Source organism: Leuciscus leuciscus (genome assembly GCF_965113295.1).
Source record: "Leuciscus leuciscus genome assembly, chromosome: 5".
NCBI classification, from domain to species: Eukaryota; Metazoa; Chordata; class Actinopteri; order Cypriniformes; family Leuciscidae; genus Leuciscus; species Leuciscus leuciscus.
Genome location: NC_138729.1, coordinates 29,593,438 through 29,612,812, shown reverse-complemented (window position 1 = coordinate 29,612,812; position 19,375 = coordinate 29,593,438). Strand labels below are relative to the sequence as shown.

At 36.2% G+C, this 19,375-nt stretch overlaps 1 protein-coding gene across 1 annotated transcript in view; it reads right to left on the bottom strand.

The window, feature by feature from the left end:
* Nucleotides 1-19,375, bottom strand: part of rxfp2l (relaxin family peptide receptor 2, like) — a 56,798-nt gene that overhangs the window by 10,875 nt on the left and 26,548 nt on the right. Inside the window, exons 6-14 of the mRNA XM_082169039.1 lie at nucleotides 16,302-16,373; nucleotides 15,578-15,649; nucleotides 15,123-15,194; nucleotides 14,883-14,957; nucleotides 13,788-13,859; nucleotides 10,313-10,384; nucleotides 9,512-9,583; nucleotides 9,172-9,243; nucleotides 7,106-7,177 (exon numbers count right to left, since the gene is read on the bottom strand). Coding sequence (XP_082025165.1) covers nucleotides 7,106-7,177; nucleotides 9,172-9,243; nucleotides 9,512-9,583; nucleotides 10,313-10,384; nucleotides 13,788-13,859; nucleotides 14,883-14,957; nucleotides 15,123-15,194; nucleotides 15,578-15,649; nucleotides 16,302-16,373 — 651 coding nt within the window. The remainder of the gene's footprint in view (nucleotides 1-7,105; nucleotides 7,178-9,171; nucleotides 9,244-9,511; nucleotides 9,584-10,312; nucleotides 10,385-13,787; nucleotides 13,860-14,882; nucleotides 14,958-15,122; nucleotides 15,195-15,577; nucleotides 15,650-16,301; nucleotides 16,374-19,375) is intronic.

Here is a 19,375-nt window from a genome sequence, read left to right as displayed (position 1 = left end):
ATGGCCGTCATCTCGGGATCTGACTCGGGCAATGCTGGAACACCCGAAGGTGGCAGCACAGCCGAATCGTCACTTCCCGAGGACTCCTGCCCACCTTGTGATGCTGCGATGGACATTGCATCCTCTTCTGGAGCGCCAAAAGAGACACGCGGGGCCTCCGTAGAGGGACCAGCGGTCTCAATCTGAACACTCTCGGGTAACAACGCTGGAGAGGGGGGTGTGGACCGTGGATGAATCGACAGTGTTTTGTTCCACACCGTCACCATCAGGTCACCCTGGCCACCAGCCGAAGTACAGCCTCTCGGGGAGACCGTAGATCGGGGTGTGGATGAGGGGACTCTGGCTCGAATGAGTTCATTGAGTCTCGACCGTAGCGTTGAGATGGTCATGTTCCCACAGTGAGAACATGAGTCATCCACAAGCGCTGCTTTAGCGTGATCAATGCCCAAACACACAAAGCAGCGATTGTGCCCATCAGAATTAGATACATTCCAACCGCAATCAGAAGTGCACGGGCGAGGCATCTTTAAAAAGACGTGCCGCGTGCAAGCTCTTTTTGTCAGAGGAAAACTCCACGGATGTTGAAGCGACCAGGGAGAAACACACTTACTGGCAGATCACTGCACAGATCAGCAGGCAATGTGCACTCGCTGGAGATCGCAGTCACACCAACACCGGAGAGTCGCTCGTCTCGAAGGGATGTAAGAGAAAGAGTAAACTCAGGCTTTGGCTTTGTGGAGTGAAGAAAAGCTCTCGGCTCCGAAGCGAAAACATATCTGCATGTTGCCGGCGCACTTCCTTATATACCCACGAGGTGGGGTGGAGTTACGCTATGCAAATTCCGCAGAGCCATGGTATTTCTTTGCCATTGCCTCGTTTTATATACTCGAAGGTGATAGGCTTTCTAAGCGAAACCCCATTCGTCGTCACTGACGTAACTCGTAGTGACCACGAAAGGGAACTGAAGTCATATGAACCACTTCAAGTTTAAGAATAATTAATTTTAATTTTATGGAAAAGAATAGTCAGGATATTCGGTAGCACTTTATTTTACAGTCCTGTTCCCCATACTATGTACTTATTGTAGTAATGACACTAAGTGGGTAATGACTAGGTACTAAACCCTGAACCTACCCCTAAACCTAAACTTAAACTTAACCCATGTAACGTTATCAGTACTTTCTTAGGTAAGTAGACGTAATGTAAAATAAAGTGCAACCAGAAAATCATTTAGAATGACACAAAGATGAATAAATTATGGCAGCATCCATTAAGAAAACGCAATGTTCTTGAACATTTTCAAATAAATACCTAATGCTTACACCCTAAATGAACACTTTTTCCCTGCATCACTGTAAAATCCAACAGTGATTCTAACTAACACTTTTTAGTTAACTTTACTTAATGTCTTAACTTAATTGTAAAAATCTAGTAATCTGTACTATTCAAATACTATGCTTTGTTTACTAAGAAAACCCAAGTTAAGATTAATTCATTGGTTTGAGTGTGGTTTTTGAGGCAGGGAAAATCTTAATGGACGTTTCACTTATTTCCTCCACTTCTGCAGTTATTTTTCTCTGTTTGCATTCACTAATTTCCCAAAGTCATCTTGAATGTTGAAATTTTAATACAACTGAAAAATTTGAGAGAACATCACATAAGCTGATTTCATAAATTGATGTTGATTTTCCTAAAATGTTTTTAGTCACCATTATGGCGATTAGTGATCCCTTTGGTTGGGCACTTGGAACTTAATTTATACTATTGTAATTCTCTTCCCATTGATGCAGCGATTGCAACAAGGAATCAGTTATTCGGTTTCAAAGGAAGAGAAGTAATATATTATATCTAGGCCTGGTTTCACAGACAGGGCTTAGACTAAGCCAGGATTAGGCCTTGGTTCAATTAGGACATTTAAGTACCTTTTATAAATGTGCCTTAGAAAAAAACATTACTGATGTGTATGTTGAGACAAAACAATGACATTGACATATTATAAGATACGTCTGTGCAAGTTGCTTTCAGTTAAAACAGCCCAAACATGCATTTTAGTCTGGGACTGGTTTAAGCCTCGTCTGTGAAACCGGGGGATAGTGTGTGTGCGTGTGTGCGTGCGTGCGTCAATGAACAACGTATAACATAACTATATTTCATGTCAATTAATGATCTTTTATAATTTTGTTGCTAACACTTATGTCCTAAACACTTTGTGAAACTTTGAATTGGGTTTATATAATCCTTCTATATTTGTGACAATCTTGCAATTGATCATACTTAAGTGACACAGACTTCAACATTCAGCCTGCAAAACACAACAATGGTAACAATTATATTTTATTTTAAGTAAATTATCAAGTACTCTCTACAGTTCTTTTTTAGTTACTAGAACTCTTGTGTAAGTGAACTATACTAACTAAGCATTTGTCAGTCCCACATACTATTCCTATTTCACTTTACTTGTTTTTTTAAGGCAATCGGTTTGCATGCTTTTTTTAAGTAAGTCCAACTAATTAGATTTTACAGTGTACAGCACACACACACACACACACACACACACACACACACACACACACACACACACACACACACACACACACACACACACACACACACACACACACACACACACACACACACACACACACACACACACACACACACACACACACACACACACACACACACACACACACACACACACACACACACACACAAGCAGTTCTGTTCACATTTATACTTCACCAAACACATCAACAGGTTTGTAAAATGCAGAGTTAACCTTCTATTACTGTCACAGTCTGCATGTCTCAGATCAAAAGTAAATTTTTAGAGCGGTTGATTATCTGCAAAGTGACAATCCCGAAAACCTCATCTCCACATCAAAGTGCAGAGAGGTTCAGCGTGAGGTTCAGCACTCACTTCAAGAACAACACCTCTCGGCACGCGGCGGCTCTTTTGTTCGGTGATGGTGTGGAGGGGACTCATTCCTCAAAGAAATGATGGCATTCCATTTTTTAAATATCTCTGAAGGCCTACTCTCTACTGCTTTTTTTATTTCATTTTCATTTCTCCGGAGGGGATTTGTTCTGGCGATATTAAATCTGATGGAAGAAAAGTTAAAGATGTTTCACAAGTAGAGAGAGGCAAGGTCATCTTGCCGCCTGTAAAAAATCAAGAGTTCAAGTTGAGCTGTATTTACCGGCAGGTTTGACTTTTCAAATGCAGTAATCATTCACCCTTCGACTGACAGCTACTATCCAGCCTACATTAAAGAGTAAAGACCTCTCTCTGCACTCTCGCCCTCTATCTCACTCAGAGGGCGTGCTGTGTGACCTACTGGCTTAATGGAGGTTTTCATGGTGTTTGTTTTGACTCATGAGAGACTATGGTGTATAAGGAATTTGAGTGCAAATCTGAAGGTCTGGAACATACTGATAACTCTCCACAGAGGGCACACAAGTGCAACAATATATTGTATAAAGAATATATAAATGTAACTATATATATATATATATATATATATATACAGTACCAGTCAAAAGTTTGGAAACGTTACTATTTTTAATGTTTTTGAAAGAAGTCTCTTATGCTCATCAAGCCTGCAGTTAAAAAAACAAAACAAAAAACAGTAATATTATGAAATATTATTACAATTTAAAATAATGGTTCTCTTTTTTAATATACTTTAAAATGTAATTTATTTTTGTGATGCAAAGCTGAATTTTCATCAGCAAGTACTCCAGTCTTTGGTGTCTTATGATAATTCAGATCATTCTAATATGATGATTTATGATCAATGTTGGAAACAGTTGTGCTGCTTAATATTTTTTTTTATAACCTGAGATACTTTTTTCAGGATTATTTGATGAATAAAAAGTTAAAAAGAACTGTATTTATTTAGAATAGAAATCTTTTGTAACAATATACACTACCGTTCAAAAGTTTGGGAACAATAACTTTTTTTTTTTTAAGAAATTACTACTTTAATTCAACAAGGATGCGTTAAATTGATAAAAGGTGATGGTAACGATTTATATTGTTAGAAATGTTTTTATTTTGAATAAATGCTGTTTTAATGAATAAATGCTGTTAACGTTTTACTCAATGAATCCTGAAAAAAGTATTCCAAAAAAAAATATTAAACAGCACAACTTTTTCCATCATTGATGATAACTGAGTATCAAATCATCATATTAGAATGATTTCTGAAGGATCATAAGACACCAAAGACTGGAGTACTTGCTGATGAAAATTCAGCTTTGCATCACAAAAATAAATTACATTTTAAAATATATAAAAAAAGAGAACCATTATTTTAAATTGTAATAATATTTCATAATATTACTGTTTTTTTGTTTTTGTTTGTTTTTTAACTGCAGGCTTGATGAGCATAAGAGACTTCTTTCAAAAACATTAAAAATAGTAATGTTTCCAAACTTTTGACTGGTACACACTCACCTAAAGGATTATTAGGAACACCATACTAATACTGTGTTTGACCCCCTTTCGCCTTCAGAACTGCCTTAATTCTACGTGGCATTGATTCAACAAGATGCTGAAAGCATTCTTTAGAAATGTTGGCCCATATTGATAGGATAGCATCTTGCAGTTGATGGAGATTTGTGGGATGCACATCTAGGGCACGAAGCTCCCGTTCCACCACATCCCAAATATGCTCTATTGGGTTGAGATCTGGTGACTGTGGGGGCCATTTTAGTACAGTGAACTCATTGTCATGTTCAAGAAACCAATTTGAAATGATTCGAGCTTTGTGACATGGTGCATTATCCTGCTGGAAGTAGCCATCAGAGGATGGGTACATGGTGGTCATAAAGGGATGGACATGGTCAGAAACAATGCTCAGGTAGGCCGTGGCATTTAAACGATGCCCAATTGGCACTAAGGGGCCTAAAGTGTGCCAAGAAAACATCCCCCACACCATTACACCACCACCAACAGCCTGCACAGTGGTAACAAGGCATGATGGATCCATGTTCTCATTCTGTTTGCACCAAATTCTGACTCCAGTCTTCAACTGTCCAATTTTGGTGAGCTCGTGCAAATTGTAGCCTCTTTTTCCTATTTGTAGTGGAGATGAGTGGTACCCGGTGGGGTCTTCTGCTGTTGTAGCCCATCCGCCTCAAGGTTGTGCGTGTTGTGCCTTCACAAATGCTTTGCTGCATACCTCGGTTGTAACGAGTGGTTATTTCAGTCAAAGTTGCTCTTCTATCAGCTTGAATCAGTCGGCCCATTCTCCTCTGACCTCTAGCATCAACAAGGTATTTTCGCCCACAGGACTGCCGCATACTGGATGTTTTTCCCTTTTCACACCATTCTTTGTAAACCCTAGAAATGGTTGTGAGTGAAAATCCCAGTAACTGAGCAGATTGTGAAATACTCAGACCGGCCCGTCTGGCACCAACAACCATGCCACGCTCAAAACTGCTTAAATCACCTTTCTTTCCCATTCTGACATTCAGTTTGGAGTTCAGGAGATTGTCTTGACCAGGACCACACCCCTAAATTGAACAGGTGTTCCTAATAATCCTTTAGGTGAGTGTATATATATATATATATATATATATATATATATATATATATATATATATATATATATATTAGGGCTGTCCCCGACTATGGATTTTCATAGTCGAATCAGAATCGTCATGTCTTGCCTATAGTCGACTAATAGTCGAATCATGTGTACGTTTCAAACGTTTCAAAGCCGCGATGTACAGAAAACATTTTTGATCAATAAAACTAAGAAATAACATAAATAACTCCAGAAAGGCCACACTGCAGATTTGCATTTCACATGCAAATCAAATTAAATCGGCTGAATTACCTGTGCGAGCAGGCCAGCCTACAGCGCAACATCGATGCACCGAAAAAATAAACAATTAATTTACTAAATTAAATTAGAACAGAATATACCTTTCTAATAAATAAAAATACAAAACGAAATAAATCAGAATCAAGTCACAGGATGAGGAGCAAATGTGTGCAAAATGCCTAAAGTGCAGGGGAACATATATTCAAAACACAAGCCACAAATAGTTAGATTAGATAACCCTGACAGATTAATAAATAAAATTAAAATAAAGAAATTATTAAAATAACGATAGTAGCCAGAATTTTCAACTTTGTCTTTTTAACTGCAGAAACAACAATAAATGCTAAACTGGAGAGGCAGTCTTTTTAGCTAAAAATGTTCACAGCATCCAAAAATAAAATTAGAACCGGCTGAAAAGTTTTGAAATCACTTGTACCTGATCGAGAGAACAAATCCTGAACGTCTTTCACTCTGTCTGTCCGTTGGAGTCTTTTCAAATTGTGCGCGCGGATAAAATACATTCTAACGTGAAACCCAGTCTATGCGTGAAACATGTTAACGTTGGCCGGCAGAAGTGCGATCATGGTTTTCCTGATGCTAAATCCAGCCTTGGAGAATATCCTTTCTGATGGTGTACATCCACACTTTAGATTTTCTTATCCCAGACATTGTTAAAGATTTAAATCCTTGTCGCGAAGACGCTCCTCTATCGGTCACGGATTGAAAGTGAAACTTAAATCTGTCACGGGGTGTTTGGATTTATTCACGCACGTTAAAAAATATTTATTAAAAGCTTCTTTCTTTGCACATTTTTATATAGGCCTACAGCATTATCATAATAGGCTGAATATTAACGTATTGACATAAAAGCTAGTTCTATGTGAAATCAGACATTGAGCGCCCTCATATGGCCAAAGTGGCATGATCCTCGTTTCATAACACCTCTGCGAAGATTCGACCGTGAGATCGGTAGTCGAATCAGGCTCCTCCTATCGAAGCATCGAATCTTCGACTATTCGGGGTCACCCTTAATATATATATATATATATATATATATATATATATATATATATATATATATATATATATACACACACAGTATATATATATATATATATATATATATATATATATATATATATATATATATATGTATATATGTATATATATTTATATTTATTTATTTATTATTATTATTATATAAAATATAAGAAAGTAATAAATAAAATAAATAATAAAAAAAGTTTTACAATAGAATTTTAGTATGCTCACATGTGAGTGAGGTTAGTTAGGGGCCGGAACATCCTGATGCTGATGTTGGGAATCTCCACCTCTTCCATACTCCTGCACACAGAACAGACAGATGCAGATTTTACCTTCACAAGTAAATTTTTTCAAAGCCAGAAGTAGAGAACAGTAGACCTATAAAGGCAGCTGAATAAATACTGACATAATGAAAAATATCAATGAATGCAAATACATGACCAGACACGGAGGCTGGTGAATAATGCAGTTCTGGACATGAATCTCACTAAACATCATTTTCCCCTCTGCCCAATTAGTAACACACAACCAGACATAATTTTTCAAAAAAAAAAAAAAAGAAAAAACAATGACATGGGGCAATATTTGGAACTGATTTACAGGGGCAGTTTTACATCTATAAGGGCATTTCTTTCATATAAAAACACAGAGAGTGCCATCCATGTATGTCAAATACTTCAAACGCACATTAAACTTGACAGGCATAAATAGTACATAAACCAGATCTAAGGGGCCGTACACACGACAACTAAAAAAGAAAACCTTTGCTTTTTGGCCGTTCATTTACACAACAACAGTGTTTTGGGGGTCTGAAAAAGCTAACTTTTGAAAACAGGTTTCAAAGTGCAGGTTTTTTAAAACGATACCGTTATCGTCTCCGTGTAAACTACAAAAACAGAATTTGTGAAAAAGGTGACGTCATGTGCATACGCATACGTATTACATGTTGTTCAGTCTATAGGTGCATAGTGTTTCTTTACAAAGTGACATCGCCAACTACTGGCCTGGCAGCATAACGCTGTGTTTTTAATAATTTTCCTCAGATGCTTGTGAACGGGGATCATTTTGACAACGTTGTCATCTGTACGGCAAAACGCAAAGGAAATTTTTTTTTTCCGTTTTTAGAACATTGTCATGTAAATGTAGTCTTAAATATTAAATATTTAATTAGAAAAAAACGGATTGTAATATCCATTTAGGATACATTAACAAAGATTAAGATTATTCTTTTGCTCTCGGTTTCTTTTTGCCACGATGCCTGGAATTGTTCATTTCTGACCTTGGTCAGCAGGATTCACAGGGGATTGAAATAGAGAGTCTGCTTGTAGAACTGTGGCATAGAAATGGAGGCCAACAAGCTGTTCCTGGATCTATGTCCTTTCATAACCTGGAACAACATTCCTATCAACCAATTGCTGGCGTCTGATTTAAGGATTATAGTTAGGGTTCACATTAAGTTCAATTTCTATTACCCTTTGAAAAAAATCATAAATAATATATATTTAATATCCTAGATAGAAATTAGATGAAATCAAGAGCAAATGGTAACTTTTACTTTTGTTTAATGTCCTATTTTTCTGCTTAGACCCTTGCAATCTCAATTAGACTCTTACAAAAGTTTCGGAGATATAATTTATTTTACAGCCCAATATACTTTATGCCAACAATTGTTTCATTTAGTTCTATTTTTATTTTGCCTCAGGATTTTAAGGAGTCTCTTCCTCTTCAGAGCAATAAAAATGTCTCCTGAGTAAGGGTATGATTGGCTGAAAGGAATGAATTTCCAGAAACAACATATGATGTTGATCCAGGAACATGTCCTACTTCTGTAAATCACGTGGTGCAGGTCTACAGAGCTCAAACCAGCAGAAGTGTGAAGACGACACTGAGCTACTTCACTCCAAGACACTGAGTGTCATGCCAGGACCTGAACGCCTGCACGTTCTCCAATAACATAGGCAAAAGTTAACCTAAATTCCGCCCATTTTTCTAAACCTTACCCTTAGTATGAAACCCATCAAATAATATTAAAATGATATGTGTTTGTAATCATGATTGGCAGCCTATTCAGAACCAGTATAAAGAGCTAATTCATATTTAATTATTCTCTGATTAACAGTCTGAGGTCGATCACATGCTGAGACAGATAGTCATGTACCGGGCATGAATGTCATGTAAATATGATGAAGATTTCTGCAAACATTGTGCACACATGAATAAATACAAGCTCTCTCCTAATACACAGCATCAATATAATAATGTAACTGATGTTGTGTTTACTCCTGTTTACTCACAGTGACTGTAGATTCACCATAGTGTCAAATTGATTGCTGTATATGTGTTCCAGGGGATTGTTGGAGATATTTCTATAACAAACACACACACACAAAGAGTAAAATAGTTATTGATATAGTCCATAATACGCTTCTGTGATTCATAAGGCCTGTCACTTCATCCAAAGAGGCTTTCAAACAATCAATAAATCACTGGGCAGATCAGCACAAATACAAGTGAATAACACTGAGGTATTGCTCCACTGAGGTATACCTCAAGAAAAAATATTGCATAGCTTTTGAGCTTTTTAGACAACACAATTTGCACCACAAATAATAAAGTGCAGAAAGTGGCTCTCACAGCTGTTTGAGGTTCTGGAGGTTCTGGAACAGAGATGGAGGCAGGTCTTTAATCTGGTTCATAGACACGTCTCTGTAAATCAAATCACAGCAATTCAGCAGCTCATTTTTCACCTTTAATCATTCACTGAATAAATAAAACTGAAAAAGAAAAAAAAAAGATCCTCAAATAGAAGCTCTGTTCCAACACTTGTGCTTATCAGGCTGAGGTTATTTACACAGGAGGCTTCTCTCCCTCCCTATATCTCTCTCTCACTGCCTTCAAATCTCAGCAGAGATATGAAGAATGTTCATGCTGCTTTTTTCTATTCAAAACAAACACTTGACCAGGGCTGCCCAGCTCCAAAAATCAAGGAAAAAAGTGCTTCATATACATAACATGTGCACTATATTCCAAGTCTACCGAAGCCATACAATAGTGTGAAAAACAGAACAAAACTAAACTTACTAACTTAAAATCTTAGCTTCGACCTTAGCTGTCAAATCTCATATGTGAATGTACACCAACTTCAGCCCTTTTGTGCTTTTCATGTCTATATGCTTTTGTTGTATGGGCGACAGTTATGTAAACATCTCTTTTTTGTGTGTTTTTCAGGGAAGAAAGAAAGAAATGTGGGTTTGGAACGACATGAGGTTGAGTAAACAAGAATGATGGACAGAATTTTCATTTGTACTGTAGGTGAACTAACCTTTAAAATTCACAAATAGGGTCTCTTTCTCTCTCTGGCGCACACATTTTTACAAGCAATGAACTGGGGACTACATTGAAATGAATGCCTTCACTTAGTGTGCACATACTCACAGGTCTATCAATCTTTGCATGTCTTCAAATGTTCCCTCCTCAATAGTGCTGATGTGGTTTCTCCTCAGCGCTCTAAACCAGAAAAAGACACACATAATAACACGGTCTCAAACTTATTCCCATTTTCACCAAGGCCTTCAGTGCTGCAGAATAATGCTGATTTACATCTATATGTAAATCAGCTCTGTCTCTATCTCTGAGTTTAACAAGAGTCACACTTATTCATATTCAGAACTACTCATATCATCATGTTAATGCTTCCAGGAATGATCTCAAACATGTTCTATAATGCTTGAGTACACAAGCCACAAGGATCTGATTAGTCACAGATTAGGTTAAAAGCACTGGAGGTATCGAAGACATGAAATATTTACATTTTTGAAGAAATGTATTCTTTTTTGATAACTGAAACAGCTTTGAGTTGCGGAATAGAGTGAATGAATTGGATCAGATTTCAGATATCACAACAAACACTGTCCCTTCAGTCGATTCAGTAACATCCCAAAAAGTATAAAAGAGAATTCAGTCTCTCAGATGCTAGAATATGAATTAACCCTTTTCATCATGGTATCAATGGCAGTTTATTCAATGATTATATAATTCCTTATAGCCCTGTGGACTTATAAAAGAAAATAAATTCCCTCAAAACACACGTTGCACACTCACAGCCTTTGTCAACTAAAGACAGGCCAGCATACAGTAGCCTACATGCATCAAATGATAATTATGTAATTTATGTAATACTTTCTTATCCAGCACATGTCATTTCTACCACCTCTCAGATTATGTAAGTCTATATACTGTATAAAATCGCATTCTGTAGTGGAAATTTTATTATTTTGGGGAACTCTTTTGTCTCGCTAAAGAATTATATATTTCTGATTACACACAGTTAAATAACAACATCATTTTGATTGCACACAAGCAATATTTTGTTTGCACACAGGTCATATTTTATTTTAATTCATTATTGTTTTTGTATGAATTACATAATTGAACATCTGAGTCTGGGGTAAAACAGCCAGATATATAATTACTGTTTTTTTTGTTGTTTTTTTAATTGCTAACAAGCATTGGTCAATACTGAATCCACATTTTCAAAACTCTTCACACATTCAGCAAAACAGAAGTCTATGCGGACCAAACTGTGAAACATTTTTAATTGCTTTCACACAAAATGCATTCAATGACCACATCTCCCAAAATGTATGAATTCATTCTGTCAGGACCACTCTCGTCAATTACAATTGACAATTAGCATACAGTTGGGATTGGTGGTATGGTTCTGTCCGGGGCAAGAACTCCCTGCGCATCCATGCAGCCTAGCATGGATAAGGGCAGCAATAACCCCCCTTAGGGTAAACAGAACAGAACCAACATGAATGTATTGCAGATATCATTAATTAATTTTAATGTACAACATAATTAGAGAATTTTAGTCTGATTCAGGGGTAACCAGAATGCCAAATCCTGACTGAAGAGAGGAGGAGCTGGGGAGGGAGGTGGGTAATTAGCTCCTGAGAAACGCGATAGTTGTTGATAACGCTGAAGGAGCTTATATATGGATGTGGTGATAGGCGTCGTATTCCTACAGGTAGACGTGGATCAGCTGAGAGTTAGCTGATGCGAGCTTGACTAACGTGACCTGCCAGAACTGACGCTACGCTTGATTTTCGTCATTCATACTTCACCATCTGCAAAACACTATATATTTGCAGCACATTTTTCGAATGCTAACACACTGTTTTCAAAACTGATAAAAGCACATTCAAATCAGAATGATGGCAAACTCTGTGCATTTTTGCAGGAATTATTTGAAATATTAAATCTTAGCAGAGTATTTACAATGAAATTAAATAATAGGCTAAGTATTACAAACACAACTAATTGGAATTTCAGCTGAAAGCGTATCAAGGCGTCCTATTTTTTGTTTCTATTACAGTAGTATTTTTTTTTTTCATCTTTTGGTAAATCGGGATGGCTTCAGAAATATTTTGTTTGGAAACATGGATCAAGGAAGACACATAGGGAAAAAAGGGTGGCAGAGAGAAGGAGGACTAGAACCCTCACAGTACTGTACATCCATCCATCCATCCAACTATTCCATACATTTTCCAAAGCGCTTGTCATGTGTAGGGTTGTGGGGAGGCTGGAGTCTTTCCAAGTGTCCATGAGACACACACATTCATATTCACACTCAAATCTACGGGAAATTGACAGTCTCCATTTCACCTGTCCTGTCTTTGGATTGTCAAGGAAACCAATGTCAACACGGAGAGAATAATAATAATAATACATTTTATTTATTTGGCGCCTTTCTGGACAGTCAAGGTCGCCTTGAGTACATACAAACATACAAACTCCACACAGAAAGACCTCCTGACACAGCTGTGCCTCCAATACTGCACATATGCCATTATACTAGACATGTTGTTGATGGTTTTGTTGTTGTTTTGTTATTATTACTGCTTCAGGATTTTGTTTTTGTTGTTTCAACTTTTTATGTAAATTAATATATGTAAAGATTTATAAAAAAAAATAATTGCTGATGTATTTCTTATTCATTCTTTATGCTGTAAAATTAGTCAGTAAAATTCAGTAAAAATTCAGTAGTCAGTAAAATGTTACAGTCAGTAAAATTAAAAGATCTTTTTCTTATCATAGAATGAATATTTATGTGGAAAAAAGAAATCATTCAAACTTTAAAATAAAAGTTCACGATTTATGTAATGCTCCCTGTTGTTAGTGTTTTTTAGGTCAGTGTGTTAATAATGAAATGCATGTTTTCTGAATGAGAATTGTTGTCAGTGTTATGGTGGAACAAGTTTATTTTAAGACATGCATGAAGTGTTTTGTTGGTCTGAGTGAGTTTTGAAGGTGAGATTAACTGTTTGGCCAAGATTCATCTTGGTAATGCAGACTGTATGAAGAGGTTTGAAAATGTGGCTTCAGTATTGACCGATGCTTGTTAGCAATTGAAAAAAAACTGTAAAAGGCATTAAAAAAATAGAAAAAGTTTTAATAAAAAAAATGAATTGGCCCATAAAAGTACCTGTAGTGGAAGAGTGAGAGAGAAGCTGTCGTAATGCAGCAAGCTCTGTCTCTCAGGACGGAGTGTCCTTCAAATGTCACTGACAGATCAAATCAAAGGCCTTACACTACAGCACCAGATATTCGTGATGCATATCAACATGTACATCCAAAACATGAGTAATTATTGTAATTTATTCATTCCCGATGTCTTTAATCTGCTAAGGTCTTAAATTATTCACTTCAACCTAAATCTGCATTTATTTGTAAGTGTTTCCATCCGAGCCGAGAGACTCAGGAGGAGCTTTAGATGAGTCCCACTTCTCTCTCCGTCTCCCACACTCAGCTGTGACAAATAAACAGTCTATAATATAAATACCCTGGATCCCACAACACTCACTGCAGTTTATATTGAATGTTACTGTGTCTGTGTGTGTATACTCACAAGACGGTGAGAGAGGAGCAGTTCTTAAAACTTGATGCCCAGAGAGATGAAATTCTATTACCCTCCATTTCCCTGCAATGACAAACAACTGCAGCTGATCACTGAAGTGTGAAGCAATGAAGTCAAAATTATTAAATATCAAGATTTTGGTTTAAAAAATAAAGGGGTCCCCAAGCATATTTGGGTTACACTTTATTTCGATGGTCCACTTTATACATTCTACAAACTACAGTAAAAGTAACTTTGAGTTTTGAGTCATTAGACTATTGGTAGACTGTAAGTTTAGGGTCAGGTGTTAAGGTTCGGGTTAGTAGAATAAGTTTGTGGTTTAGCAGATATTAAGCAGATGTTCTACTAATATTTTAATGAGAGTTAGTTAAGATGTTGTAAAGTTACTTAAAGTTAGTAAATTCTATAAAGTTGACCATCGAAATAAAGTGTTACCCATATTTGGACACTTAAAGGGGTCATACTAGAGGAATACAATTTTTGTTGATTACACTACTAAAATAGACTGTGACTCTCAGAACTCAAAACTTACTTCCCAGTGAAAACAAAAGATCATTTACAGAAACAAAGCTGCAAAATTGGCTCGCACCTCCACAATTAACTGACCCACTTATCGCCCACATTTGAGCATTAACAAAGTTAGAAAGCCGGATATATAGTATTACTCCTCCAAGCACTAGAGAAACCAGTGATTAGAGTAACACGTAGGAGCATCTTTCAAACCTTGTGCTATTGCAGGCTGAGTGTCCACAAAAAAATGACAGTGGACCTTTTCTCAAAGCAAATTTTTTATATTATTGTTAACCAACTGATGTTTAGTGGATTTATAAAGTCAGTTCCCCTCAAGTTCATATAGATACCTGAGCAGAGTAGTTCATCACAATAATTATAACCATAGTCTACTAATGTTTGACAACCAGAAAGTGTCCAAATACATTTCTATCTTAATTGTGATCTTAATAAACAGCACATTTATTACATATTTTAAACATATTTTTGCGAAATGATTTTACTTCATGTATATGTAAATGCTTCATGGATTTATTTAAGATGTAATGCAATGAAAGTGTCATGTTTGTAACTCACAACCAGTTCAGACGGGGCATCTCAAGGCAAATCGAGGTTTTAGGAAACTGTTCGACAGAGTTATTTAATAAAGACCTGTAAAATACATACATCCATTCTTGAGCTGTACAACACAGCTCAACACAGTACAACACTGTATAATTTTTCTATTTATCCTCCTCTGTTGTAGGTCTATGCACAATATACTATAGATTAATCTATTTGATACATCTTTCAAGGTGAATTGGAAATGACTCTTACAGGAAAAATAATGATTTCAGGCCTTCAAAAGACTTCTGACGCAGAGATGACATTCTGTTCTCATCCAGAATCCTACACATGCAGACAAACACACATATATTCAAAAGAGTGACCCCAAAAATAATCTGAACTTCATCTGAAATAATAACCTTTGCAGAAACCCCAAGTCTTTTAAGGAGAGCATGATGAAGCTCTTTGTTTGGTAATGAGAGCAGGCTTTGAGCCCTGAAAGAGCCAAGATTCATTTTTTTGCATTTCATTCTCACAGAGAACAAACACAATCCATCAATTATGCCTGATTGAAAAAAAAAAAGTAAAAGCAAACAGCAAAACAGAGAAGGAGAAACAGGCTGAGAAACAGACAGAAACAAAAAGGATGAGACAAAGAAAGTGAGAGAGAACTTGCAATTCCTAATTGAATGTGAGTGTGTATGTGTCTGTGTTTTTCTACTTACAGCCACTCCAGACTGCTGAGGTCACTAAATATTCCTGCTTTCAGAGACGCAATCCTATTTTGAGTCAAAAAACTGCAAAAACGAGAAAGAGAGAGAGAGTGAGAGAGAGAGAGAGAGAGAGAGAGAGAAAGAAAAGAGAAGGACACATTACTGGAGGTAAGAGGTTTTGTTAAGTTGTATCATTACAAAGGCCATCTGCTGAATAACCCTCACTGCTGTTCCTTCAGTCAGTTATTTCCTTCCTTTATCTATCTCTTTCCTCCCTCTAATTGGCTAATTACTCTTTGTATAATGTTGATTAGATCAAAAAGATATGTATATATGGAAGCAGGCCACTTAGAGTAAGAGCTCAGGTACATTGAAACATAGTAGAACAAATAAAAGCATTAGGGTGCATTACAATTCATTCTTTGATCATGGATCTGTTCTGCCTGAATTAAGCCTCCATCCTGATTGTACCTTCCTTCTTCTCCTTTTTATTTTTCATGGATGAATGAGTGGATGATGATTTCATGGATGAATGAGTGGAAGCCTCAGACTGACTGAATGGAAGAAATGGATGGGGAGCTCATAATTATATAGAGAGATATTTGTGTACAGTTTCCATATCAATTTAAACAGGAGCTCTGAGAAGGATCGATGTAACGTTATACATGATGTGTCATTGATATGATTGTGCAGTCACACACACAGTAAGTGAACTATTCATTCACACACTACTCACAGTTTACGCAAGGAGATCAGTCCTGAAAATGCCCTCTTGGAGATCATTTCTATATTGTTACTTTCCAAATGTCTGCAGAGAGAGAGAATATTTACAGTTTGAGTCATTGCTGTAGGGGAACTCTGAATATTTTGCCTCATTAAAAAGTTATACCCTAAAGAAAATAACTATCGTGGCATCCTGCATTCAAATTTTCTTAATCTACAGCATAAACTATAATTGATTGCCATGTGCCTGACCAATTCAATGCAATGCTAGTTTCACGATTCGTGTTGTATTTTATGGTTCTCCTCGCTTAATAAAATATTTGTTTTACTTAAATAAATTTTCTGTGTCCATTTATTTATTGAATTGCTAAGTAATCATGTAATAACTGATATATAATGTTCACTCAGCCAGTCCTTACAGCAAATAAACCCCTTCAGATTATATAAGACCTTCCTGTCAGGGTTTATTTTGAGATAATAATTGGATGAGTCATGAGTCATGATGATTTTATATGATATTAACAAACCCCACTGACAAATAACATTATTATGTACACTACCGTTCAAAAGAAAATAATAATTTTATTCAGCGAGGATGCATTAAATTGATCAAAAGTGACAGTAAATACATTTATAATGTTACAAAAGATTTCTATTTCAAAAAAAATTATTTTTAACTTTCTATTCATCAAAGACTGTATTAAGGTATCCACAAAAATATTAAGTAGAACAACTGATTTAAAATTTATAATAATAAGAAATGTTTCTTGAGCACCAAATCAGTATATCAAAATGGTTTCTGAAGGATCATGTGACACTGAAGACTGGAGTAATGATGCTGAAAATTCAGCTTTGCCACAGGAATAAATTACATTTAAAACCGAAAACCGTTATTTTAAATTGTAATAAAAGTTCCACAATACTACTGTTTTTACTGTATTTGTTTTATTAAATGAATGACGCCTTGGTGAGCATATACAAGACCTCTTTCAGAAACATTTAAAAATCTAACCAACCCCAAACGTTCAAGTTGTAGTGTACATATCAGTACACTTACAAACCCTTTATCTGAAACACATAATTCCCTAAAAATAGCATGTCAGTTATTAGATAAAAACCTTTCATACTTACACAATCCATTGATTAACTGACAAAAAAACGGCATATAGATCAAAAGCAATAATACTATATGTTATTAATTTGTGGTTGCTGTGGGAACAGAAACATTTAAACCATTCAAAGAGTTGTTTTTGTTTATTTACATCAAACTGTGAAGGAACATAATGATGGTTATCTTTATTATGAAGTTTTCTAAGCAATGTCTGTCAATCATAATTATAAATTGAAGAGATGTTGTAATGCCAAACCAGCAGAGGGAGCCCTCACCTGAGTACTGACTGTGTTCCACAGCCTCTGCTTCTTCTGCACTCATTTCCTGTTTGACTGCTATTTAACCAGAGACCATTCTTGTACTCATTGCGAAGTATTGCCAGGTTTACCTGCCTTACCGAGCGTGTCTACAGTGTATGATTCTGCCTGGTTTTCTGGATTATCCCCTTTGTTTTGGTTGCTTGATCAGACTGATGTTTTTGCTTGGACCTATTGCCTGCCTACTCACTCTTGCCTTTTGGAATTCCCCTTTGTATGTTGAAAGATCTGACTGCTTCCTTGGTTTTGACCCTCTGCCTGCCTTATCATATTTGTTTGTGGAAACTGTCTTTAATAAACTTCCGCACATGGATTCTCACTCAGCCTCAGCGTCCTCGTTACAGATGTCTTGTGAAGGCCTCTGTCTGTCTGAGAATAATTGTTGTCTGGCTACACTGAGTGCTACACTGTTGAACTTTGATGGACAATACAAATGTCATCCTGTCTGATCTCTACAAAGAAAGTTGAGCTTTAAAAACCTCCACTACAGTTAATGGGGAAAAACTTTCTTTTTTTTCAGCAAAAGAAAAAGTTTAAGGGAAAGAGGATTCAGAAAAGAAGGTGCCGTTTTGTCCATGCAAACATAACCATGAACATAACAAGGGTCTGAAATCATTTTATTTCCACATCTGTCAACGGCAAGTGAATTGTTGGCCATGAAACTGTATTTTACATTATTTTGTCCCTTATTTAAGCATATGTCATTGTGTCATTTGCAGTTTTATATACGAACTAGAAATATGATGATTTTATTCCTATACATTTGTATTTGGATGATTAATATGGGGAATTATATGCAACCAGTTTTCAGAATATTCTGCCATTATAGATCAAATTCTAATGGTTAATTTCTGGCAAAAATAGTTAGAACACAAATAATTTTGTTAGTATACTGTATGTTTTAAATGTTTCGCTAACATCAATCAAAGTCAGACTATAATTCATATAGTTTAAGTAAAACGCTGCAGAGCCCTATAAAGTAATGGTCCAACTGGCCAATTTTTTGCGGTTACTCTTTACTTTAAGGTCTTATTGTTGCAGTGTAATTATACATATAAGTACTGTGTGATATTTATTCACAACATGAACTTTGAATAGGGTTTGGTTTAGTGTTGGAATGAAGCATAATTTAATGATATTCCTATATGAAGAACATGTAATGTGTAACAGGGACACTGTAAAATAAAGTTTGACCTTTTTTTACTTGCAGTTGGAGTGTTATTTTGAACCCTTAAAGGGTTAGTTCACCCAAAAATGAAAGTTCTGTCATTAATAACTCACCCTCATGTCATTCCAAACCCGTAAGACTTTCGTTGATCTTCGGAACACAAATGAAGATCTTTTAAATTAAAGCTTTCTGTCCCTCCATTGACAGCTACACAACTACCACTTTCAAGCCCCAGAAAGCTAGTAAAGACATCATAAAATTATAATCCAAGTAACTCCAGTGGTTTAACCTCAGTTTTTTGAAGCGGCGCAAGTGTTTTGTTTGCACAAAAACACTTTTTAACCACTTTATTTACAAAGTATTAATCTCCAACACGCATTCACGAGAGCACCACAACGTATGCGTGTTATGTTGATGCTAGAGCAGAAGTTGTTGCATGAATGTTTTTTGCGCAAACAAAACATTCGCTTTGCTTCATAAAATTGAGGTTA